Below are 27,140 nucleotides of genomic sequence, written 5' to 3'. Positions count from 1 at the left end.
TCATTACACTTACATTGTTAATATTTACATCTTCAGGCACTTAATGCCAAAGAGGGAATTAAGGGAGAAAGATTCTCTTTAGTTTCATTTTAAGTTACCTCTCAGTATTTACTTGATGGAAAAGTTTTGTAACTGTTTGGCATGTGAAAGACTCTTATAAAATAGAGGTCTAAGACCCAGAAAAAGAAAATGTGTTTGTTAATGAATATTAAGCATTTATTCTAACCCTGGCACTGTGCTAAGCGTTGAGTAATAAAAGATGGCACCGTCCATACTACCTACTGTTCACTGCAATCTTACCTCTAAGGAGAAGAGTTGAATCTTCTATTTTGATTCTAGTGGACGAAAAGCATTCTGTTTCCCTTTGGATTAGAGTGGCAGAAAAGGTGTTCAAGGGAGGTACTTTCTTTAGCAACCACCAGGTGTCAGCAGAGGACTTGCAACTCTTGACAACAAATGTGTTCTTGGTTTTCCTAACGCACTAAGGCCATCCCTCTTGACTTTTCAAAGGCGGTAGACGTCCATTGGGCCGTTTTCTCCCAAATATTAGTGTCAAACACTTTCTCCTCAAAATTGTATCACATTCCTTCACCTTATAAAAGTAACACAAATTCCTTGACCTTTTTCTACTTTAAAGATTTTATTTCTATCTTTCATGGTGATGGTTCTCCAAAGTAGGGGTAGGGGAGATTCACCAAGCTGCTGTTGTTTCCACTGATCCCATTCCCCAAACTGCCAAAGCCCACTGTCAGATGATATGGGGAAAGGTGGAGGGTCTGTTCTTTTTCCTGCACAGAGAAACAATCTGATGGTGGAGCTTGATGGCTCCAAACTGCAGAAGGAAGTGTCAACAGGGAAAGTCCTGGAGATCCACTGGTCCAGGCATTTGATTCTCGTGTAGCCTGTGTTCACTTACAGACATTAAGGAACGGTATGTTAATTGACAGGGGAAACCTTGGAGAGGCTGGTATTTATTTGTTTCATACAGATTTTCTTCAGTTTCTTATCTTGCCTCCTCACTCGATATTTATCTGTCTACCTATCTGTGCTTGCTTGCCTGCTAAGTCATTTCAGTCATGTCCGACTCTTTGCAACCCCATGGACTGTAGTCCACCAGGCTCCTCTGTCCATGGGATTCTCCAGGCAAGAATACTGGAGTGGGTTGCCATCCCCTTCTCCAGGGGATCTTCCTGACCCAGGGATCGAACCCAGGTCTCCTGCATTGCAGGCAGATTTCTGTATCCAACTTACTTCACTCCGTATAATCATCTCTACTTCCATCCATTAGTTCATTCTTTTTATTATTTGCCTCCTCACTTGACAAGTGGTAGTAGATTTAGTAAAGTGAAGAATCTGTATGTTGCCATGCCCTCCTTCAGTCCCAACCCAGGGATCAAAGCCGCATCTCCTGTGGGGCCCTTGGTGTCGGTCATCAGGGAATAGGGTGGGAGAAGGTGCAGAAGGGCTACCATGGATACTCAGGCCTCTTTTCAAGCCTTATAAGATGTCAGAAGTGGTGGCAGTTGGACGGATGTCCGTTCAAATGAGCTGCTCAGCTGTTGGTATACTGAGGGAGAGGCGGACTGGGAAGCTAGAGACACAAAGTCAGCAGCTGGCTTCAGTAGCTAAGGCTGCCAGGGTGCGTGACCTGCAAGGGTTGGAGAGTCAGACATGGTGCACAGCCCCAAGTCTATGCCCTGAAGGAAGGGCCCGACTGATGGACGGTTCTGTGGTTTAGTACACCGTGGGGATTTCCTTCGGGCCAATCAGAGCAATTTGACAAATCGTATTATAGCTAACTCCAGGAACTATTCAGATTCTTCTGTTGTTTTATAATGAATGAAATATCACAAATAAGGCAGCACATCAATAGGGATTCAGAAATACTTTCAGTATTTTGCTTTTGTAGAGATTTTTGTCATGATAGTCAAAGAAGGTCACCTTGTTCTTGAAAACATCATGCAGGATATCCTTAAAGTATTCCATAAACACATGTGCCATTGAAGAGGTCAGCTGATGTTCTCACTGTGGTCGTGCCCAGTTCTGTGTTGAGCAGCAGCTCTCAGACCAGACCTGTATTAGGATGTACTTTTAAACACATCATTGACCTGACCGAGAGATTTTTACAGAAGATAACGCCTGTGGCGTCAATAATGTGTTGTTGGTTTTCAGTTGCTCGGTTGTGTCCAATTCTTTGCAACCCCATGTACTGTAGCCCGCCAGGCTCCTCTGTTCATAGGATGTCCCAGGCAAGAATACTGGAGTGGGTTGCCATTTCCTCCTCCAGGGGATCTTCCCACCCCAGGGCTCAAACCCACACCACCTGCATTGGCAAGAGGATTCTTTACCACTGAGTTACCAGGGAAGTCCAATAATGTGTTAAGCAGCCTTTTTTTTTTTTAAGTTCTTGAATGTTGGCTTGACTTCCAGTTAACATGGTACCTGCCTATGTGATTGGGTAAGGGACAGATTGAATTGTCCGCAATCACAGTGTCTTTCCTGTATGATGGCTTTGGCTTCTGGGCTCTGGCCTTCCCCAGTGCTTCAGGGACTCCTACAGCAAGTGTCTGCTTGTTCCCCGGAAACTGGAGTCTGCAGATTCTGGCCATGTTGCTCGGTGTTGATTCTCGTGTCTCTCAGCAGCAGTCTTACTGTCCCTTCTCCCTCCTGCCCTTTTCAGATCACGGGGGTGATCCTGCTGGCCGTTGGAGTCTGGGGCAAACTTACTCTGGGCACCTACATCTCCCTTATCGCCGAGAACTCCACAAATGCCCCCTATGTGCTCATCGGCACTGGCACCACCATCGTCGTGTTTGGCCTGTTTGGATGCTTTGCCACATGCCGTGGCAGCCCATGGATGCTGAAACTGGTGAGTAGGTCACAATGGAATACTGCTTTCGGATTCTCTTTTGTGAAAATGCAAATCACGTGAAAGCGAAGTGGCCCTTCTTGAAGCCCCAGACGAGACCTTGATATTCATTGACTCTAATTTTAGTCCAGACTCTTACCTAACCTACCCTTTAGTCCTCTAGAGAGACAGACAAGCCCAGACACAGCCTGGCACAAAAAATCCAGTCCTGGTCCCTCGAGGTAGATGATGACAAAGCAGTGGCCAGCAGTTCCAATAAGCCATTTATAGCCATTTAGAGCAAGATGCCCTGTTCTAGTTTTGAATTCAGTCTTAGAAATCTCTTGAAGCATGTGATATGCAGCCTTGGTGGGTGAGGCAGTATCTTGAACATAAGCATCCTTTCATGCCCAAGTTCCCAGTGGAAAAATACTTTTCTGCCTCCTTGAGCTTGGCTGTGCTTGGACGCACGGGCGTGCTCTCCTCTACATCTGCATCCCTTGGCTCCATGTGGTGGGAGCTGAACTAAGCCAGAGCTTCCCCACTCAATAGAGGGTTGATATGGGACCAAGTATTGGCTACCTGGACCTGGTAATAGGACAAGCACAGCAGTGATGTTTCCCAAAGAGTAACGCAAGCTGTTGAAAGATGGTTACTGTAAGTCTCAACTTTTTGGTAGACCAGTTGCCTAATTCTCTACTCTCTTGCCCATTAATGTGGAAGATTTTCATAGATAAAAGTGACTTCCCTGGTGGCTCCAATGGTGAAGAGTCTGCCTGCAATGTAGGAGACCCAGGTTCAGTCCCTGGGTTGGGAAGATCCTCTGGAGGAGGGCATGGCAACCCACTCCAGTATGCTTGCCTGGAAAATCCCATAGACAGAGGAGCCTGGTGGGCTACAGTCCATGGGATTGCAGAGTTGGACACAACTGAGTTACTAACACTTTCAATACTTTTGATAGATAAAAGGCCGCAAGGGGCTCTCCTCAAAAGACAACTTTATTTAAAAGGATGTCTCTCAGACTTCTTGTTCTCTGAAAGGGGAGAGTGGAGAATCCATGAGTGCTGTGTCTCCTGTCCTTTCTTGTTTAGCCCTAGATTGTAGTAACCCTTAATACTGTCTAGTGACAGATATGGGTGTGAAGATGATTCACTCCAAAGGACCCATCTTCCCAGTCTCTTTGTTGACAGCCTCATGGAGGTTGTGCTTGATTTGGCCACTTTCTGCCCTGCAGATCATGCGGGAAGCTGATGCCCTGGACACCACTGATCTCCAGGTTGGTGGAAAAGCTGTAGTGAGACCATACTGAGGCACTTCTGCTGCTGTCACCTCCACTAGGCCCCTGAGTCAACCTTCACTTCTTACAGGCACTAGTGTTTCCTTTGGTCTAGGGTTGGTAGTCTTCAACTTTGATCCATGTCTAAGTCACCTGGGCAGCTCTGCCAGGGACCCACCCCTAGCCAATGGAACCAGAATCTATGGTGGTGAGGGTCTGGCTGCATATTTTCCTGAAAGCTCTCCAGGGGGCGCTATTGCATAGCCAGGGCTGAGACCCTCTTCCTGGGTACAGTGATTAGCAAGGGGAGAATTAATTCCAGAGGCAGAGACCTCTGCAAATCCACCTGTCCAGACAAGAAGGGAAGAGACTTGGAGACCTTGACAGGCCCTGACACTAACTGGCTTAAGTCTTGACGGCAAGGACGTAACCTCTTTGGGCCTCTGTCCCCATTTATGAAAGAACGCTATGGGACTAAATCACCAAGGTTTCTTCCACCCTAAAGACTATGACTGAAGCAGAAGAGGGCATGCAACAATGAAACAGTCATCTCTGGCCTCTTCTGAAGGTGGTTTCACACCACGCTTCCATTTTCTCCTAACACTTGTGAGCTTACTGACAAGCAAGCCTTTTGGGGAGTAGAGAAGTTTGGGGGTGGGGGATGGTTGCTTCCTGTTCCCTGCTCAGTGTTGTCCTGTGGGCGTACTACATTTTATTTATTCCTCACCACCACTGTAAAGTGCAGGTTGTATTTTCATATTATGTGATAAAGACTTGGAGGTGTGTGTGATCCTTGTGCAGGTTCACCAGCTATGCACAGACCTGGGTTTGGAACCCAGAGAAGCTTCTTTCCAAAGCCAGGACTGTTTGTACTGCAGTATTTTCATTTGGAGAGAACTTGAACCCTACCACCTGAATGTAATGCAGGCTCTCCCCAGTAGGCCTTCTGAAGGAGCAACAGCTCTTCTCTGGAAGCTTCCAGAAGCAGAGAACCTCCCAGGGACGTGAAACTGCTGATCTAGCTGAGCAAAGCAGAAGTCACTCGATTAACTGTCTCTCTAGAATTTTACAGTCCTCATTTAACCTCATTAATTGCAAAACAACTAAAAATAACTGTTTTTACTTTATGGAGGCTCAGAGCAGTGGCCTGTTGCCTAACAGTTACTCTACAACATGGCCAGGACTCAAATCCAGGAGGATTTCTGACCACAGAGTCAAAAGTTCTTCCTCCCACCTGCCTCCTAACAATTACTCTCTCACAGTACTGTCTCGTGGAGTCTAGGCCTGGGGTGAGACTCTCCCTAGAGTAAAAGGTGTTTCTAATTGTGCATTGTACCAAGTTGAGAGAGGAAGTTGTATACATGGAGCCTTCATTTCATTACTGTGTGTTTGGTAGTGCCTGTGCTTTCAACGTGCAGAGAGACTAACTGGCATTTTAAGGCTGTATTTCCTCCTTTGAATATAGATGCCCCTAGCAGAGAAAAATAATTTATGATCCTGTGCACAGATGTGTATTTTACAAGTAAGCAATATGGCCATGTGCAGGGTACCCAAATTCCAGGGCATCACCAAGGACCATTCCCAACATTCGGGACTGGTGTATTTCATTTCAGGATGAGAAGAAGCAGATTGTAAGACATATGCCTCGTAGGAAAGGAATCAATTCTCTTTCCTTTTATCTGCTTTTCAAAGTCACAAAAATGGAAAGCCTTAATGTCTCATAAGTACCGTGTAATATCCCTGAACTTGGGCACACATGCTCATGTACATGCACACGCACACACACACACACGCACACACACACACACACACACACACACACAATCACCTTGGAAAGTACAAGAAGCATGAAATGTATAAGAAGCAGTGAAGGTTTTTGATGCTTGCAAACATTATTTGTCAGTAGCATAGCCGATTTGCTTTTCAAAAGGCTATCGAGTCCGCAGAACAGAGAGGTAAGAGGCCCATCGCTCCAAGGGCTGCATTCAGGCCAGAGCAAGGAAGGATGTCATGTCGTCTGTGCATATCCCGGCCGTTCTGACAAAGGAAGAGGGTTTGAAGCCACTTATAGGAGATGTGCTTAAGGAAATGGGAGGGGATGCCCGAAGGGAGAGAAGCAGCTGGGTCCCTCCGTGACTGGGTTCTCACGCAAAGGGCTGTAGCATAGAAGAGAAGTTGGGCTGGTTCTGGTGTCTCTTGAAGGCAGAGCCGACTCCAACCAGTGGAAGTTACAAGGAGGCCCACTGTGGCCAAGGGGAAGAAGGCTTTCTAGCCATCAAAACAGTTTAAAACCTGAATGAGCGGCCAGCAATGGGCAGGTGGTGGGAGTGTTCTCAACTTGCAGACTCCAAGTGACCTTGATGAAGAATGTGGTATAAAGGGCTCACGCCCCCCTCCCCCAGCACACTCTACCCCGAGGAGCCGAACATGAAGAATAGCGGATGAGAAAAGTAAAAGTGTTTGTCACTCAGTCATGTCTGACTCTTTATGACCCCATTGACTGTAGCCCGCCAGGCTCCTCTGTCCATTCAGATTCTCCAGGCAAGCATACTGGAGTGGGTTGCCATTTCCTTCTCTGGGGGATCTTCCTGACCCAGGGATTGAACCCAAGTCTCCTGCATTGCAGGTGGATTCTTTGCTATCTGAGTCACAGTAATGGATACTTAGTTGTAAAACGCCCTTCCAGATTTCTCCCGGTAGAGCCAACCTGAGAGGCCTGATGTTGGTCCCTGGATGCACTGTCCTCGGCCCATGTGCCCCCAGATGCTTATATGTATTGAATAGAGGCAAGCTAACATGGAGGGTCATGTGGGGACATCTGGCGAAGGGAGTTTTCCCACTTTTCCACCCAGGGAATAGAACAACTTGTCTAATTCCCTCTGCCAAGGAGGGACTTAGTCCAGAGAGGCAGTCTGCTCGCTCCCACCATGTCTGACGGCATCCATGTCCGCTTGCCTTGCAGTACGCCATGTTTCTGTCCCTGGTGTTTCTGGCTGAGCTCGTGGCTGGCATTTCAGGGTTCGTGTTTCGTCATGAGGTGAGTATACACCAAGTGGAGAACTCAGTTCAAGGATCTCTGGGGGGAGACTTTCAAAACCTCTTGGAATGTGTAAAGGGTACAGAGAGGCTAGCTGGCATCTCCAGTGATATTTGCTAGTTTCCAAATGCCACCTACTGTGAGCTGAAATGCCCAGAAAATTCTACATGCAGGAATTTCACCAAATCTGAAACCTTATTTGTTGACCCTCACTGTTTCTTTATTTAGCTGCGACATAAAAGGATTCTCTGGCTTGTTGTAAAACAGTGACCTTCCATATAGGTTAAATACCTTAAAAGCCTCTGCAGCGAGGCACGAGTGTGTGTCTGTATATCAGGATTTCTTAGAGGGCAAAGGCAAACCAGATGAGTCGTTTGCCAAAGACAAAGTGCTCCATTTCTCCAGAGCAGCCTGTGCTCTCCTGTCTGCCCCCCCAGAGTCCCTGTGGGGCGCCCCTTGCCCACCAGGGTAAAATCTACACCCCAGGGGTGAAGAGCCCTGTGGCTTTGCTTGGTGGCATGGGGCAAAGGAGAGAAGACAGTCATGGTTGAAAACCCCTACAGCTGCACTTTGTTGTCCATTTACATGTAAAATTTGAGACTTCTACAGCTGGTGGAAAATCATTCTGAATCCTGTTTTGTGATCATAACTGCTCGTTTCAAGGATACTGCCAGCTGTCCTGTGTCACGTGTGGCCATCTTTCCACGTACCATTGCTGAGGCTGCTCTAGACAAATGTAGAGATGCTAATGCAGAGATGGGATGCTCTCATACGATCTGTAGCCACTGCAGTATCACTTTTCAGATGTCTATACTGATGAGAGGTCAGAAAGTGTATATGCTACAGTAAATTCTGGTTCTAACCCCCCTCCCCAAATTCATTATTGTCCCTTCTAAACCAGGAGTCCTCATCATTTTTGGCACCAAGGACCAATTTTGTGGAAGACAATTCTTCCGTGGACCTAGGGTAGGGGGGTGGTTTCAGGATGATTCAAGCACATGACATTTATTGTGCAGTTACTTTCTCATCTCATGCTGCCACTGATCTGACAGGAGGTACCGGTCTGCAGCCCAGAAGTTGGGGACCCCTGCTGTAGATAACAGTAAAGATAGAAGCTGCTATACCTGTGTTAGGATGGAAAGAAATAGCAAGAGGGAGGTGAGAAAGACAGCGAGGTGGCATGTTACTGGGGCTTCTGAAGTCTGGCATCAGCTGCTCGCAGGCCCTGCCTTTGCGCTTGACCGAGTCTGGTGAGCCTTCCTTAGGCACTGTCTGTGCCTTTCCCCTACAGCCCTGCTTTTGTCTTTACCAGATATGGCCTCTCAGATGCCAAGGTGGACTTCTAGAACTGTTTCATGTGGGTGCTGCATCTGAAGTTAGACTCCCCATTCTTATTCTCAGCTGACCTAAAACTGATAAAGTCACAGCCTTGATAGCCCAAGAGGTGCCCCCAATGCCTGTGAACCCCAGGGCCAGCTCCTTCCCGTGTGCCGTTGGGACTGCGTTCCATGTAGGGCTTTACCCCTCACGGTTCCTGATATGTAGGACCTGAACCTCCTCAGCTGCCTAAACTCTTTTCACTGAAAAAAAAAAAAATACAGTGGAAAGGGGTGGCTGGGGGTTGCAACACCACTCTTTGGCCACAAGTAGTGGGCTTCAGTTTGGCAAACACATATGAATGTGAAATACACATGATGAGCACATAGGCAAACACATACGATGAGATTAGGTCACAACCTGGCAGTGTTGACTGCGAAGGGCATAGTAATGGAAATACTGCTGCAGGCAGGGCAGCAGTGGGTGGTTTCTTCATCAGGAGCCCTCAAAATGGCCCAGGCTCAAGCCTGTGTAGACATGCCCTTGCCTAAGAGACAAGGCACAGGCAGTAAAATTGCCCTCCTTGACCTAGGAACTCCCTGTGGAGTTTTTTTTATCTCTTGTAACTGTCCCACGGGCATAGAGTCCAGTATTTCAGCAAGGAACATGCCTTGTTAGCAGAGTCTCCATGTTTAGCCCTAAGCTTCCTGCCAGGTAATAATTGTCATTTGCTCTCCTCCAGGCCTGAGTCATTTCACCAATCAGGGGGCCTTTTTTTTTTTTTTTTTTTAACCATAAGCAGGGTTGCTTGGTAACACACTTGGATGCTCCGCCTTCAGTAGGTTTCCAGGGAAACAGAACATGAAAGTTAACCCAAGGTCAAATGTGTTCACAGAGGAGAAAGGGTTTGGTTAACCATTTATTAACAAGTAAAGTCCATGTCCTTTAGCCTTTATTTTTTATTTCAGTAAAGACAGGTAAGTGAAAGCTGGTTTTGCCTCACTCCTGTATGGTAGACCAGGGATCTGATTTGAGTCAAAACATCAGTCTTTCCGCCTCCCCTTGACCCCTGTCCCACCAATGGCTTGTTCTTTGTCATTCTTCTGAGAAAGGGCAGAAAAAGTCTTAGAAAGAAGGATAGTCATTAACCAATTCAAAGAAAATAACTAAAAAACCATCAGAGCCCTTCTGAATCTGACCACTTTCAGTGGCTCATTTAACTAGGCAGGGTTCCTCTGAATTGGGGGTAATGGAAACAATTTGTTTAAACTCCTGAGCTAACAAACCTCTTGGTGGATTTTCTGAGCTCTTCTGTCTCAGAAAACAGGGCATCCCCTCCCTGGCCTACATTTATTCAGAAGAGGCTATTTTGGGGGTGTAAGTTGGTATAAATCTGTGTCCACCTGGACCGTAGTAGACTGGAACCCCATCCCTCATTTTCTTGCCTAGATCAAGGACACCTTCCTGAGGACTTACACGGATGCCATGCAGAATTACAACGGCAACGACGAGAGGAGCCGGGCAGTGGACCATGTGCAGCGCAGCGTAAGTTCCAGCTGGGAGGTGGGGCTTGCAACTGCCTGCGAGGTTGGGGGACTTGTGGGCTGCTGGTGACACTGGACCGGCAGTGTTTGCGGTTGATCCCCACTCCCCACCTCTCGGCTCACTTCTGTTTCCAAGAGTGGACATACAGTACTTGTTCAGGGTCCAGTGATCCAGGTAATTAGTGTCAAGGAGCACTCCTGTCTGGTTTGCTTTTCATCCGTAAGGATGTGAGCATCCCAAAGACAGCAGAGCTAGTTTGCCCTTAAAATTGCTATATGTAAAATAGGTAACCAATGGGAATTTGCTGTATGACTCAGGGAACTCAAACAGGGGGTCTGAAGTAACCTAGAGGGTGTGATGAGATGGGACATGGGAGGGACATTCAAAAGGGAGGGGACATGTGTATACTTATGGCTGATTCAAGTTGATGTTTGGCAGAAACCAATACAATTCTGTAAAGCAGTTGTTCAGTTGCTCAGTTGTGTCCAGCTCTTTGCGACCCCATGGACTGCAGCACGCCAAGCCTCCCTGTCCATCACCAACTCCCAGAGCCTGCCCAATCGCATGTCCATTGAGTCGGTGATGCCATCCAAACATCTCATCCTCTCTCGTCCCCTTCTTCTCCTGCCTTCAATCTTTCCCAGCATCAGGGTCTTTTCTAATCAGTCAGCTCTTCATATCAGGTGGCCAAAGTATTGGAGCTTCAGCTTCAGCATCAGTAAAGCAATTATCCTTCAACTGAAAAATAATTTTTAAAAACATCTTAGGCCTTGGAAAGGAGGTAGACAGTGAGTGTAGGACAACTTTACTTTGAGTTGCCTCCGTAAGACCAGCCTTCTGGAAATGGTGTCTTGAGGCTGGGCAGAGAACTCAGTTGAGCTGCATTCGTGGGCTAGGGGGCTACAGTGGGCATGGGGGTGGGGAGATCTCAGAGAAACTGGGGATCTTGCACGCATGTGAATGGTTTAGGCTGCATGGTGATCTTTACAGAGGATACGGGGAAAGTAGGTGATTCTTGTCTGGAAACAAACCTGGCTTGTTTCAAGCCTGCCTTCCCATCAGGATCACCTAGAGACGTTCTTATTTTTTACGTTTCTGGTTATTTATTTTGGTAGGATTTCAAATCTACCTAGAAAAATTGCAAGGATAGTGCAAGGAGCTGAACACCTTTTACCCAGATTCACCAACTGATGATATGTTTTGCCCCATGTGCTTCCCTATCTTCTGTGTCTGCAGTTGGCACATCTTTGCTATAAAGGGTCAAGCAGGAATTATTTTAGGCTTTGAAGGCCATGCAGCCCGTCACAGCCACTCAGTTCTGCTTTTGGAGCACAAAAGCCTCCCCAGACAACATGTAACGCATAGGCATGTCTGTGTCCCAGTAAAACTTGATTTACAAGACCAGGTGGCTGGGGGCCTGTGGTTTACCCACACCAGCTCTCTTCCTCCATGTGCGTCTTTTTCTGCTCTAAACCACTTATGTACCTGTTAGTGCAGATCCTGGGGAGAGCTTTGTAAAAGATTTTTGTCTCAGCTCCCCATCGACCATCTCGATTCAGTTGATCTCTATATCAATCTCTTTAGCAGCACCCAGTCACACGCTAGCTCATTTTGGTGCTTAGCCAGCCCAGAGAGCAGCTCTTTGGCTTTGTGGAGGTGCTAAGGAAACCAACACGACATCATCTAGAACTCACTTCCTTCGCTGAGTTCACATGGCCTGGTCAGTAAGTAGAATTGTTAGCGGTGCCTCAGCACATCTTGGCTCACCAAAGCTGTGCCTGTCGCCTTAGGACCTGGGCCCCTGTTTTTCTTTTAAAAGCTGCAAGGCGCTCGGTGCGGAGACCACAGTGCCTGTGATGTGCCGCCCTTAATTCTTTCCCTTTCCCTGTTAACAGCTGAGCTGCTGTGGCGTGCAGAACTATACCAACTGGAGCACCAGCCCCTACTTCCTGGAGCACGGCGTCCCCCCGAGCTGCTGCATGAATGACACCGATTGCAACCCCCAGGATCTGCACAACCTGACTGTCGCCGCCACTAAAGTGAACCAGAAGGTACTCGCTCCCCTTCAGCCCCAATGGGACTCAGTGGTGAACATCTGCAGAGGGCTTTTTGGTCTCTGTGAAATGATGACAGATAGGTTAGAAATGGTCATCTTGGAGAGAGTCGAGAATCTTCCTCTGTGGTTCTTTCTGGGCAGGGAGAGGCCCTGGGCGGCCCATTTCTGAAGGAGAAAGCTGTGCCTCCACTCGCCTCGCATTCCTGTTCCTCAGCGAGACTCTCTGAGGCGTAGTTAGGAAGGGTTTGCAAGTGGCTCCTGTTAACCCTGATGCTGATGTCAGGGAACACTGCCTTTCTTCTTTCTGGGTGTCTGTCTTCTGCTTTATATACCTTCAAAACATGAAATTGTTCCCAGCTGGGTGCCAGTCCTCAGCGGAAGGAGGGAGTCGAGTTGACAGACAGCATGTGGTTCTGTGAGGAGGGGGGACGGGCTTGATTTTAGGGACGTCACTGCTATAGGAAAAGGAATCAACGACTTCAATTCAGCTCACTGTCAACATCCTGACTCCGAAAGAAATTAGAGAGAGGAAAAAGCTGTCCAAGAGAAATCTGAAAGTTCGTACATAGTAGAAATGAGGGAAATGAAATTTAGGTAGTCAGAGGAAAAGGAAAATCAATTCTGTATTCCATTCTGAGGGCATGGCACAGCTGTGTGTGAGGGCCGTCTCTATTTTTAAAGATTTAGAGAAATGCCACCTAGGAAATATGTTTTGGTGAAACAAAAGGGAGCAAAACCCTACTGTTGCATTTACCTGTGGTTATGCCACCATCAGGTAAATTTTTTCTTTTCTTACTAAGGTCAGGTGAAGATCTTCAAAATCCTGTGGGATCTGGGCCAACTACTGAATGATTCACAGAAAATAGCCATCCTTTCAAGATTTGAATGTAGAAAGATGGTTTCTATACTTTACCCATGTAATGTTGATACTTGTAGCAGGAGTGCTACAAGGCATTGTTGCCATTCTAGAAGCTCAATGTGTCATTCTGGGCTTATTTTCTGTCAATGTGGTGAGGTAAGATGTTCAGTACAGACAGCTGCTTGTCTGAGCTAAGAGGACATTTGTTCTGACTGGAATTTTTGAGGCCGCCTTCACCTCTTGACAGTGAGGTGACCCCCGGTTTCTTCCTGGACGCCTCCACTAATCACCTAACTGTAATTATGCTGCCATTGTATGCAGTGCTGAGCTGACCTGGCCCTCAGTGGATGCGCCAATGTATAAAAGGCAAGATGTGCTTTATGGCCATGAGATAGTGGTGCAGCAGAGCTTCAGGAGATCCTTTGCAGATACAGCAGTCATCACTCTTGAGAAAAGCCTTTAAAAAAATTTTTTTTTCTTCACTCAAACTATTTTTGTGAAAGTTGAGGACTTCGAAGTCAGGACCACAGGGTCTGGCATCAGACTGCAGTTAAGTTCTGGCTCAGCCACTTGCTGGTCGTGTGATCTTGATCAAGTTACTGCAGCCTCGCTTTTCTCATCTGTAAAATGGAGAGAATAATTCTTGCCCCCTTAGTATTGATAGGATTGAGTGAGATAAAGTGTCTAAAGCACAGTGTATGGTAGACAGTAAGCACAAGACCATTTTAACCATCATGTTAAATGGTGGCCGCGGTGTCAATGTCATGACAATGACCTCTGTCTTGCACTCTACCACACTGTACCTTTCATTAGAAATGACGTAGCAGGTCCTTGGAGCCAGGGTCTTTTGTTTGTATTCAAAAGCAAGTTTAGAGGCAGCTTCTATAGTGCATTTCTCTAATCCTGACCGTGATTTCCAGAAAGAAAGATTGGGGAGCATTTTTTTTCACTCTACTGATAACCTACAAACTCACCTCGCTCTCAGTGCCATCCCCCCAATCCTACTTTACATTTTCCTGAACATCTCAGATACCTCGAAGAGGTACTTCCCCTCACTTCCTGTTTACTCTCCTATCTGACTCCCTCTCTGGAGAAAAAGTGAGTGACAACTGAAATTGGCCTAGTTTAAGTTTCATTAGGTATTCTCATTGAACACCCACTTGAACTTTGAACTTCTCAGACTAATTACTTCCCGGGTCTGAGTCTCTTGACACCTTATCTATAAAAGGTGGGTGAGGGACCTCCCTGGTGGTCCAGTGGTTAAGAATCTGCCTTCCAATGCAGGACACAGGAGTTTGATCCCTGGTTGGGGAACTGAGAGGAACTAAGACCCCACATGCCATGGGGCATCTAAGCCTGTACACCACAACTAAAGACCATGTGCCCCAGTGAAGCCAATGGCACCAAATAAACATATAAATATTTTTTTAAAGGCGATGATGCATATGGGGTGGGATGGTCTTGTCCAAATCCCTGGAAGAGAGCAGGCAAGAGGTGAGAACACTTAAGCAGGATGTTTATTGTCTTGAGGACAGTTTTGGTTTTGCTACACACGGTGATGAAATGTCTACAGGTTCAGTTAGCTAATAGCACTGACAAAGCCCCTTCCACCTAGGAATTTCTTGCCAGTTTTTAAAGCTGCCAGGGCAAGAGGAAGACAGAAAGTTATTCTGAGATGCCTCCTCCCAGAGCCTACCCGGGAGCAGCCGTCTACTCTTGCTACTGAAAAGCCTGCCACTTCCAGGTGTTTCCCATCAGAGACCCCGTTGATTTAGACTTGCTGAGAGGCTGAGCAAATTACCTGTGCTGTTTCTGGATGTTTCTTAGGACACTTAGCAGGTCTCTGTGGCTGGATCTCACACTAGACAACCAGGCTTGCATTTTAGGACATGAAATGAGATCGTTATGGGCAGATAAGATCGTGGTTTCCCAGAGAATTTAAGGTAGAAGGCAAACATGCACTGGGGTTTTAGGATCAAAGCAGTTTGGGCAGAGCTAGGCCAAGTCCCAGGAAATGGGCTTGTGGGTCCACAGAGTGAATGACGAGAAAAAACTGGAGACAGAAAGCATTTACTGCAACCTGGGTCTTGTGTTGTTTAAACAACAAAGAAGCTAATCGCTTTCATCTTCTCATCTTAACTAACTCTCTTACTGCTATAATTTAATTGGTTCTTTCTTTGGAGTGAAAAGTAGTAGGGGAACTTAGGGAAGAGTGCTTCTCCAACTGTAATGGGCACGTGAAACATCCAGAGGTATTGTTAACATTTGTGAAAAGTTATTAAAAATGAGTGACCCCAGGATCTGATTCTGATTCAGTAGGTCTGGACTGAGGCCTCAGATTCTGCATTTCTAACAAAATCCCCAGGAATACTGCTGCTGCTCATAGAAAGCCCCACTTAGAGGAGCCAGATTTAAAAGGAATGATTTTGCCACAGTTGTGCTAATGCAAAGCCCTTACTTCATTTTTCTGGTTTCCCTTACTGGTTGGAATGGACTTATCAAAAATAATGTGACTGACTGAATGGAGAAGAAATCATACTTTAGGAAAACATATTCCCCTTATGTGTAGAAGTGAAGTTCACAGCAAAAAAAAAAAAAAACAAAACAAAACTCTATTCCAAAAACAAACCTATTCCAAACTATTTTGCAGAGTAACAAAATAGACCACAGGACTTCTGTCTGGTTTCTGTTATTGGGCTTGTGCTTCTGTATTTTGAGCTGATGTAACACTGGTGGTCTGAGCTTCATCTCCCCACCTCCCTCACATCACTGTGGGGAAGAGATACAGCAGTGAACAATGACCAGCACAGAAAACCACTATCTTAGCTGTTGCCATTTGAGAAAGTGCTATTAGTGCTGTTATGAGCAGAATATCTACCTCTCTTCTTATTTGACTTCTTAACCTGAACTGACCTCCTTTCTGATACCTGTTGGAAAAGAGTGTGATGTATAATTTCACTAGGAGAAATGAAATTAGTGAGCAAGCTTCTCCTATAAAGAGAGAATCACAGTTCAAAACTTCCCATGAGCAACAATACACTTCCTTTGCCCCCCGGCCCTGCCCTGGCCCTCAAATTTGCACCAGGTAACTGAGGAGCATAGTTTGTTCATTGCATTGAAAACATGTGTCAAAGCACTGCTGCTAAATGAATGCATCTTTCTTTGCAAACAGAATATTAATCATAAAATATCACTTACTAGAAGATACAGCATTGATGGGATTTTCCTAGGCTCCATGAGAAATGTTAAATGATTACATTTTGAATTAAAAAATGGGAGACATGTTTTTTATTGTTCTTGTTCTTCAGATGTTATTACAATTCAGTGGGCCTTTCTTGATAAACTACAATCCTCTTTACCCTGCTTTTGAAATGAATGTCTTGATTTTTCACAGGCTTCATGCATTCAAGTTTGAAGCCCTTTTCCAGAGAACTGGAAAAAGACCATGTTTTCCAAAGCTGAATACATCACTTCAGAAGTCTTGGTTGATTTGGCCCAGTTCTCCAAAAAATCAAAATCAGATCATTTGTTTTAAAGAAATGGAATTTTATCCATTTTAAACTAAAGAATTGAAATTGGTAAAATTGGTGTTGGTTTTAATCACAACATGGGCTCTGCCTGCAATGCAGGAGACCCAAGTTCAATCCCTGGGTCAGGAAATGGCAACCCACTCCAGTACTCTTGCCTGGAGAATCCCATGGACAGAGGAGCCTGGTGGGCTACAGTCCATAGAATTGCAAAAGAGTTGGATGCTACTGAGCACAGCACAGCTGGGGAACGCAGCAGCTTAATTACAACATGCAGAGACTTCACAGGATGGCAAAGGGACACTCACTTCATTTTACAAATGAGGTTATTGACAGAGAGGGAAAGTGACTTGTTCAAGGTCACATAGTAAATCTGTGGAAAAGTGACTCTCGAACATCGGTTTTTCCCTACTAAAAAAAAAAAAAGTAGCAGTCTTTGTATGAAGAACCCTAAAGTGCCATAAAGTTGTCAGGCATTCAGCCACCTCCTTCTAATCAGATTTCACTGTATCTACGATTTGGTCATTTGTTGTGAAAATACTAGTAACTGTGTTTATCATGCTGAGCTTTCCTGGTCAGGGATGTGGGATGCTTTTTCATCTGTTCAAATCTGCCTCTGTATCCCTACAGTGTTGGTCTCATAGATCTTACAGCTTTCTTGTTCAATTTCATCCTATGATGGAAACATTTGTGAATGAAAGCGTATATCTTGGATTTGCTTTTAGATACTCCAGCCAGGGGGGTGAGTGTTGAAGCAATTGAGGTGAAACAAGTCTGACCATATGTTCATTGGGATGTTAGAGGCAGGGTCACTTGGGAGTTTGTTGTACCACCCTCTGTTCCTTTTGTTTGTTTGAAATTCTTCATTGTATTTGCAAAATGAAGATTGGGGTGTATGTGTGAGTGTGGCAAGATAACCCAGGCCCATTTGGCCTGGATAAAACATGTCTCTGAGACTGTGTCTCTGTGTTTTCAGGGTTGTTATGATCTGGTGACCAGTTTCATGGAGACCAACATGGGAATCATCGCTGGAGTGGCTTTTGGGATTGCATTCTCCCAGGTAATCCGTGGTCGGGTCTAGCCTTTCCTCTGTCTCCTGCTCACTTTTCCTGGTGTACAGATTCTCTGGCGGCCTCCCTGTGCCTGGGGAAAAGCTGATGGATGGGGTCAGAACTCCTTGCTCATTAGTCCTCAGGTCATCTGTTTATTGATTTTCCTTTTTCAGCTTAAATGAAGTTTTGCCATCGAGGGAATATCGGTTACAGTTCAACTAATGACTAGCTCCAGAAAAACAACTCGTTTCTTCTGTAGGTCAAATGGAGGTTAGCTGAACAAAGTACTGCCTTAATTGGAGCATAAACAACTCCAAACATCAAATGGCTGATTTGGATTTGGGGGGAGAGGGGAGAGGCTCTTTTGCTGGTTGACCTGTCCCTTTTTGATTTCTTAGTTCCTGGGAATTGTACATGAGATCTCTTCCTTAACAAAAAAAAATGTAGCCAACTTCATCTTGTGATCATTATTTTGATCTGAAGGTCTGATTGTTGTTTCTTAAGAGGAAACTGAATTTGTATATAGGAAATGTTATATCCCTTTATCTCCACTTGGCCTCCAGAAAAGAATGAGAGAAGCAATTATGCAGACTAAGCAGGCCACATATACTCAAGGATGGAACATGGTTAAGTGAAATCTAAAATTTTGCCCACCTCCACCAGGCAGTGTGTTGTCCCTTGGGCTTCTGATCTCCCAGTCAAATGATAGAGCATATATACCTAACAACAACAACAAAAAACATAATGCAGAATTTCTTCAGATGAACAGATCATTTTTTCCAACAAAGCCTAATTAATGTCACCTCAGTCATGTTGCCATGGCTCTGGTTTTACCTGCCTGAATTCTACATCAGCCCTCCCAGACTATAATTACTATCCCCCTGCCCCTGCAGCCCCCAGACCTCTTTCCTTCTTGCTGAACCAACACAGATACACTTTAATCCCAAATTTGTTCTTAAAACTTCGCTATTGAAATATGGCATGTACAGAAAAGTGTAGACATTATAAGTATACAGCTTAATAAGTTATCATAAGATGAGCCTATTTGTGTACTTACCATCAAGGAATAGCACATTAACCTAGCAGTTTTTGCATATGGAGGGCCTAGCCTGAGGTAAGTCAAAAAGTTTTTCTGTGCTGCCTAGGAGAAACCCTTGATGCGGGGCTCACTGAGTTGGCTCTGTGGCCCTGTGGGCAGTGAGAGAGGGAAGCCCCAAGGAAGCCTGAAACAGACTCTCTCTCCACAGAGACTTTAGGTCTCATCAAGGTACTCCAGAGTTGTTGGGATAAGAAAACAAAACCCAAAACCCAGGAGCATCACAGAGGCAGTAGCATTCACCCACATGGCTGGTCAAGTGCAGAGATTTGAGATCTGCCGTGTTCACCTTGGGGTAGGGAGAAGAATGGCCTTGGGCAGCTCTTGGTAGTCAGATGCACTGGGAGCTGCAGCTTTGAATGGTGCCAGGAGCCTCAGGGAACCTGGAAGCTGAAGCGGGCTTCCAGATGCCAGTAGATCCAGGGCCTCTCTGGGACCATGGTGGCCACTTAGCAGATGCGTGTTCAAGAAGAACCAGCCCTGCTGATCCTGGTCACTGACCTGGCACCAAAGCTTCAGCCACATGTGTTCGGAAATTTTAGGACAAGTGTCAGAGTGACACTAAGCAAATAAATGTTGGCCTATGTCTTGAGCTTCCAGTAATAAAGCGAGCTTTGCTGAGGAGAGGCCACAGGGAGATCAAAGTAGGTAGAAGAGAATAGCCCCCGCCCCCCAACTCCCCATTTGCCCCCACCTTCTCCTTACCCTTCTCCTCATGACATCCATGCTGTCCTTGGTTGGAACAAACCGGTCTTGCACACCTGATGTCTGAGAAATTAAACATAAGTGTGGTATAATGTACCTAAATGTGGTATAGTGGACAAGGAAAACTAAGCTGAAGTCTAACCTTTTAACAGACCTGTGAGTGCTCGGTCCCCTGTTAACTAACTTAGCTAACTTAAAGACCTTGAGTGCTGGTTTTGGACAGTAGGGGTTTGGCAGGCATTAAATACTTCTCTCCACAAATTCCCAGGTGCCTTTACCCTCTCAAGGAAAAGCCTGTTTGTCCAGACCTGATGGGCAGGTCCTGCTGCCCTGTTAATTTATAGCAGGTAGTTGAGTGTGTTTTGATAGGGTGCCTCCTCCCTTGCATCTTTGGCAGCTACTCTTTTATTCGAAGGGGCTTGGGGATGGACACACACACACACACACACACACACACACACACACAGACACACAGACACACACACACACACACAGACACACACAGACACACACACACACAGACACACACACACACACACACACAGACACACACAGACACACACACACACACACACACAGACACACACACACACACACACACACACACACACAGAGTTATCGCCTCCCTCATGCCTGACATGAACTGGAAGCCAAGCATCCAAGTCCAGACACTGATATTACTTTGTGATACTGCATTGGAACTTGGTTGGCCTTCTGCTATGGGGTCTCTGTGTTTAGCACTTCTGTCTCCGATGTAATCAGCTTCACTAGACTTGGAAACTGTTAGGCTGGATTAATCCCCCCAAAGCACAGAATGTTACAGTCCTAAGTAAGGATGGGAGAGCTGTTTTCCAGAAGGGAGAGTTGAGCGCCTTGCTTGAGGCTGGGTGACTAGTGTGGATCCACTACAGTTCTGATGATCTCATCTGGTCCGTGGCATTCAACATTTAGGCCAAATAGAACCCTTGTTCTTGACTCACGTAGCACCTAAATGGAAGTCAGTCTGTGCCTTTATAATGAAAGTGTTTGAGTCTGTGAAATTACAAGGAGAAGGGTACTCATCAAAAAATACCCATCCCTGTCCTGCCCATCCATCCCCTGTCCTGCCCAACCCTTTCCTCTGCAGGGCCTCCTCCAGGGCCCACAGGCTGCTGCCATGATTTGTTATGGACCAAGGGTTCTTTTCCAGGACTTATTTATCTTTTCTGTATCGAGGACAAGACAAAGCTGTCAGTAGCCTCGATGAGATGAGACATGGCTAAATAAGGCCAACAGGATTTTTACCTATTCACTGTTTTCAGGCTCTGAAACAGTCTCTAAAAGTATTTATATGGTTTTGTTTTAAATCAGATTCCTTGGCATGTTCCTAAAGATGTGGAAGTTTTGTTTACTTTCCCAGTTAGGCCATCAGCATAAAATCTCTACAGGCATTATGAAAAGTGAAAGTGTTAGCTGCTCAGTTGTGTCCAACTCTTTGGGATCCCGTGGACTATAGCCCACCAGGCTCCTCTGTCCATGGAATTTCCCAGGCAAGCATACTGGAGTGAGTTCCCATTCCCTTCTCCAGGAGATCTTTCCAACACAGGGATCGAACCCAGGTCGCCTGCATTGCAAGCAGATTCTTTACTATTTGAGCCACCAGGGGAGGCATTGAGAAGACTGAAATTTTAGACCTATTGTTAAGCAAGTTGTCTTTTATAGCTTTGTTATCTGGCCTCTCTTTGCCCCTCAGGGATCAGGGACTGGCCCGTTTGGTGCCCACAGTGATTGCAGGGGAAGATACCCCTGCCCCATTTCCTCTGACAGCCCTGGTCTTGGTTGAGCTAGACTCCACCCTCTCTCAGCCCCTCTCCCCCACCCCTTGACCTCCACCCTGTTCCTGCAGATCTGCAGAGCCCCGTTGACATGATCCCTGTTACCGGAGCTCTCTTTGTGGGGAAGCTTTGAGAAAGCTAGAGTTGGCCTTCTGTAAGTTGAGGGCCTTTTTTCTCTCCTTCCCTCTGTGGCTTCTCAGTTCTTGAAGGTCCTCCCAGAGGCTTTCGTGACCCAAAAGAAAGCAGAATATAGTACAGACAAGGCTGAGGGGTAGAAATAAAATGCTACTTCCAACAATTAGACGAAGGCTAATTACAAAGTCTTAGATGACCAAATACCAGGAATCTGATCTCAAACTCCCTAGGCTGTATGGGATTTGGCATTTCACTGGCCACGAGGAGAGGGAGAGGTGGCTCTGGAATCTCCGTCCTGAAGCTTTTTTAGCATAAGAAGCAAGCTCTCCTCTTCCTGTCTCTCTCTCTGGGGGTTAAAGCAGAAGTTTGTCCCTGTGCCCACATACTCCTGCCTTAACACATCAGCCCCAGTGCATACCTCTGTTCTTGAGGAATTTACATATATTTAACCTAAAGAACTGGTTTCAAATAGGAAAAGGAGTACATCAAGGCTGTATATTGTCACCCTGCTTATTTAAGTTATATGCAGAGTACATCATGAGAAATGCTGGACTGGAAGAAACACAAGCTGGAATCAAGGTTGCCAGGAGAAATATCAATAACCTCAGATATGCAGATGACACCACCCTTATGGCAGAAAGTGAAGAGGAACTAAAAAGCCTCTTGATGAAAGTGAAAGTGGAGAGCGAAAATGTTGGCTTAAAGCTCAAGATTCAGAAAATGAAGATCATGGCATCCAGTCCCATCACTTCATGGGAAATAGATGGGGAAACAGTGGAAACAGTGTCAGACTTTATTTTTGGGGGCTCCAAAATCACTGCAGATGGTGATTACAGCCATGAAATTAAAAGACGCTTACTCCTTGGGAGAAAAGTTATGCCCAACCTAGATAGCATATTCAAAAGCAGAGACATTACTTTGCTGACTAAGGTCCGTCTAGTCAAGGCTATGGTTTTTCCTGTGGTCATGTATGGATGTGAGAGTTGGACTGTGAAGAAGGCTGAGTGCCGAAGAATTGATGCTTTTGAGCTTGTGGTGTTGGAGAAGACTCTTGAGAGTCCCTTGGACTGCAGGGAGATCCAACCAGTCCATTCTGAAGGAGATCAGCCCTGGGATTTCTTTGGAAGGAATGATGCCAAAGCTGAAACTCCAGTAGTTTGGCTACCTCATATGAAGAGTTGACTCATTGGAAAGGACTCTGATGCTGGGAGGGATTGGGGGCAGGAGGAGAAGGGGATGACCGAGGATGAGATGGCTGGATGGCATCACGGACTCGATGGACGTGAGTCTGAGTGAACTCCGGGAGTTGGTGATGGACAAGGAGGCCTGGCGTGCTGCGATTCATGGGGTCGCAAAGAGTCGGACACAACTGTGTCTGAACCGAACTGAACTGAACCTAAAGTAAAGGTTTCATCTAAATAAGGATGGATTTTTCTATCTACAGAATAATTGGGTCTAGTGGCAAGTGAGCATTTGGTTCTGATTTAGACTGAGGAAGAGCCTGTGTCTTTACCTTTAATAGGCTTTCAGTTACGTACCTAGAAATAATCTGTTAATAAATGGTATTAAGTATAGCATGTTCGTCCCCCTCCCCACTTTCCTTTAACTTGGTGATAAGGGAAATGAGAGATCAAAATTCTCTCTCAAATATGATGAAACACTATAGCAAATGTGAAATCAGTAACCCTGCAAATAATTCAGAACACCCACCATATCCCAGAGTCTACTTTTTCTTGCACCAGAATTAACTAGAATAAAAGCCAATATATGTAAACTGTTTTCACAAAGCTTGTATATACCCCAGCTCAGGACTTTTTTAAGGAACAATTTCTTAGTAGATGTTAAAAAAATAATTTTTAAAAATCGGTCTTCTCCCATGGACTAACAGGAAAAGGTATGTTCTTGCCCTAGAAATACAAAATACAGTTTGAAAGCAAATAGCTTTTATTTTTACTTATATTTTTAAAGGTATTATTTCTGTGAGAAAGTCTGTCCAGTGCTTTAAAAATGATACTGTTTCTGTTTGGGGGTAAAAAGGTGGAGGGACACACTATATTCCCTTGAAAACAGGCATTTTAGGTACAAGAAATACTGATGCATACTACAGAATGTTTTGGCTGGGTGGCTTGTGAACTGCCATGGGGGCCGAGAGCGCTGCAAACCACTGAATGCAGGAGCATCGCAAACTGTGAGGTGGCATGCTGACCACTGGAAGTGCTAAAACATACAGGAGGTCAATGAAAAAAAGAAACCTGAAGTGCTAATAAGCTTTACAAAGAAAGGAGTGTCTAGGAACTTGAGATCAAATAAAGTGATGCCCACTGAAAGCCCACTCCCTGAAGTTTACAATGTAAGGCAGGAAGGGAGCCCTGGTGGTGAGAGGCAAAGGAGTTAGTCTGGAGAGGAAAGGGTCTAGGCTGGAAAGGGGGCTCTTCTTGGTTAGAAGAAGAGGCTGGAGCCATAAACTCTGTGTGAGCTTCCTGTATGGCTTGAGGGGTGTTCTTTAACCTCTCCTGAACCTATTTACTTATCTGGAAAATTGGGATGGTAGTACTGCCCAGGTATGTACTAGGAATTAAATAACTCAGTATTCCCAAGTGTTCAGTGTGCCTCTGGTTTTTGGCTGGCATCTGATTTTTGAGAGTATCTAAAGTGTGATCTGGTGTATGTTGGTCCTGAAAAATGGCAGTTGTAATGAAAAGAGACAAACTATAAGGTTCAAAATCCTTGTACTCACGGAGGGGATTTTATTTTCTCATTTGGCACAATATTCTGGTAGCTCAGAGGATAAGAAATCTTTCTGCAATGCAGGAGACCTGGGTTTGATCCCTGGGTTGGGAAGATCCCCTGGAAGAGGGCATGGCCACCCACTCTAGTATTCTTGCCTGGAGAATCCCCATGGTCTGAGAAGCCTGGCTGGCTACAGTCCATGCGGTTGCAAAGAGTCAGACATGACTGACAACTAACACTTTTCTGGAGGTTACAGCTATGGTTACTTTGGCCACTTGGTATAGACATAATATGGTGTATTTTGTGGCACAAAACGATGGCCAGAGTCTTGGTAGAAAATGAGTCCAGTAAGGTGGTGACTTTTCCTTACCTGACAGAGGTTATAATCTGCATGTTTCATAGCACAATTTCCATTTGATAAAGGAAGAGAAGAATCTGGGATTTGACCAAGAGAGGGAATCAGGTGGGTTGCAGCCTGCAGGGTTGAGCAGAGAGGAAGGAGAACAGAGTTTGGGTGTTGCCTTGATCAATAGTAGGACCCAGTGTATAATCTGTAAGATAAGGGTGACCAGATAGACTGGGTGAGTGGTTATGTCACCCAGAAGTCTGGTTAAAACATCAGTTTCTGGGCCCCACTCCTAGATGATGCTGATTTGGGTGGTCCTGGGGCCACAGAAGTGTATGAAAGTCACTAAGTTGTGTCCGACTCTTTGCGACCCCAGGGACTATACAGTCCCTGGAATTCTCCAGGCCATAATACTGGAGTGGGTAGCCGTTCCCTTCTCCAGGGGATCTTCCCAACCCAGGGATTGAACCCAGGTCTCCTGAATTGCAAGTGGATTCTTTACCAGCTGAGCCACCAGGGAAGCTGACATTATACTAGACTGTCTCTCAAGGTCATTGCCACCTCTGAACCAATAACACATGACCAATTGCTTAAGAAGAAGTGACCCTCACCTGGCCAAGAGAAGCTGCAGACGGTCAGACTCAAGCATACAATCAGGGTCCTGTCCAAAAATGCTGATCTTCCTGAGTCAGGAAGGAGAACTGTGGTCTCCAGTGAGCAGAACAGATACAGTGAAGTAACAGCTTTTTATCAGACTCACGTGTGTTAGAAGTTAAGTCAAAGCACAAAGTAGGTAGAAGATTGGGAAGGTGGAAGTACTCTGATATTGGTTGTACTGAAAAACCAGGGGGTAGACATTGGATGTAGATGGGCCCATTTAGGCCTAAAATATCTACATGGTTTAGAGATAAAGAGAAGTTCAAACCCACTGCCCCCCCCAACCTCACAAACCATGACTGACTTACTTCATGACTTACTTACTTGGCAAACTCTCCAAGTCAAGAATAGCATCCCATTGTCTCAGGGAAAGAACTATTATCTTGTCAGCCAGGTATGGCTGGGCTATCAGCCTATGCTGAGATAGCTTCCCAATGCATGTGGTTATGGTTCTAAATTCAATCCTGGCATTCAGTTCTACCATACTAATGCCAGGTAGTTACTACTACCTTGCTGTAGTAACTTAATTTTTTTCATTACTCTCAGAACATAGGAACACATTTTAATATTACTTACATGTCAGAAGTCATTCTTCAATGGCCAAAGTGAGCTAGAACTGTAACATTATGGCCAGTTCGAGACTTTCTAGCTGTCCTCCACCGGCACTTAGACTTCCTAAGTCTTTGCTCCAACTGCTGAAATGAGGCTTGGCTATTTTCCCTAGTGCCCTTTCCCCACTCATGTTCAAAAGCCCTCAGTCGTTAAAAATTATATCTGGGTGGAGGGGGACGGGTCAAAGAAATGTGTTAGCTCAGTGACTTGAGAGCCTGTTCTCTTTTTCCTTCTGCCAACAGCTGATTGGCATGCTGCTGGCCTGCTGTTTGTCCCGGTTCATCACGGCCAACCAATATGAGATGGTGTAAGGAGGTGAGTGGCGGTGGGGAGGGCTCTCCCTTTGGGGCCTGGACTCCCCTTTCAAAGGGATGAGGGTACTGCTCGGTCACTTCACTCCTTGTTCTCGGTGGCACTTGGCCATGTGCCAAAGCCTCATTTCTCTGGTGCTGGGTAAGAGATGTGATTACTGCTATTGTGGAAAACATCAACATGCTCTCTTCAGCTTGTTACCTTAAGTCCTTCTTAATGGTGTCATTTACATGTTTTAATTTCTCTCTTAGTCTTTCAAGAATGGCGGAATAAGAGACCTGTTTTCAAAAGGAACTGCAGCAATCTTTGAAAGACTTCCAAAGAATGTTAGAGCACAGTACATAATACACCTGTCCTAACCCCCACCCCACCCTGCGTGCAACTGCAGCTGACACTCCCACACAGCCTCTGCTCCGCCTTTCAGCTTGCATCGTGCCTAGCGTTCCATTTTGTGAAGCCCTGTTGTGCCAGAGTGTAGCCAGGTTCCCTGCATCTAGTCCTGGGGGACCCAACCCAAGGCCCTGTGCGTGCCAGCTCCTCCATCTGTACTTGGTCCAACTGCAGCTCATTGTAGGTGACTGGTTCTCCACACCATCACTGGCCCTGCTGGGCCCTGCATGTAGTGTGGGAGGCTCCTGTTAGCCCTTGATCATGATTGATAAACGCTGCACACCCCCTAGATATAGATAAGCAGATAGCTATCTGTTCTTTTGGCTTAATCTCCTTTGGTTGGGTTTTCCCTTTTACTAAGGCTCTTTCCTACCTTCTTCAGGCTGCCTAGGGCATGTAATACTTTGCGATTGTCCTTGAGGAGAAAAGCGCATATGTCATGCGCGAAGGAGATTATCGAGCTTTGGGTGGCCTCCTTGCTCCTTGCTGTTACATGCCTGGGAACATATAGAGGGTTTAGTGCACCTGTATAACCCTGTTACAAAGCTGTATTGTTGCTTCCTTTGAAGGAAATAATTACTTCTGTTTTTCCCCAATTAATTGCTATTGTGTTATTTTACTTCTTTCTATAATTTTTCTTTGCATTGACATTACAGACGTCGAGGACCTCATCAAAATCAATTTAAAAATAAGTGTGAAGGGGGAACAAAAGTCAAGATATTTTTAAAAGATCTTAAAAAATGCCTCTGTCTCGCATGCCAACAAGAATGCATTGATATTGTGAACATTTGTGATACATGTATTAATAAATAGTCATTACAAATTA

At 45.6% G+C, this 27,140-nt stretch overlaps 1 protein-coding gene across 1 annotated transcript; it reads left to right on the top strand.

Moving 5' to 3' along the window:
• Window positions 1-2,435: 2,435 nt before the first annotated feature.
• On the top strand, window positions 2,436-27,140 carry TSPAN7 (tetraspanin 7). Its single transcript, XM_018043684.1, has 8 exons — window positions 2,436-2,458; window positions 2,641-2,869; window positions 7,087-7,161; window positions 9,928-10,023; window positions 11,919-12,074; window positions 17,442-17,525; window positions 25,855-25,927; window positions 26,176-27,140. The coding sequence occupies exons 1-7, from the start codon at window positions 2,436-2,438 to the stop codon at window positions 25,921-25,923; spliced, it is 732 nt and encodes a 243-aa protein (XP_017899173.1). The 3' UTR covers window positions 25,924-25,927; window positions 26,176-27,140.

Source organism: Capra hircus, assembly GCF_001704415.2.
Source record: "Capra hircus breed San Clemente chromosome X unlocalized genomic scaffold, ASM170441v1, whole genome shotgun sequence".
In the NCBI taxonomy this organism is placed as follows: Eukaryota; Metazoa; Chordata; class Mammalia; order Artiodactyla; family Bovidae; genus Capra; species Capra hircus.
Note: the sequence above shows the minus strand (reverse complement) of the source record. Positions and strands in the feature narration are given on the sequence as shown.

Coding starts and splice junctions, on each gene's coding strand:
- TSPAN7 (XM_018043684.1), top strand. CDS start 2,436: ATGGTACCTGCCTATGTGATTGG. Junction 10,024..11,918: donor TGGACCATGTGCAGCGCAGC/GTAAGTTCCAGC, acceptor CCCTGTTAACAG/CTGAGCTGCTGTGGCGTGCA. Junction 17,526..25,854: donor TTGGGATTGCATTCTCCCAG/GTAATCCGTGGT, acceptor TTCTGCCAACAG/CTGATTGGCATGCTGCTGGC.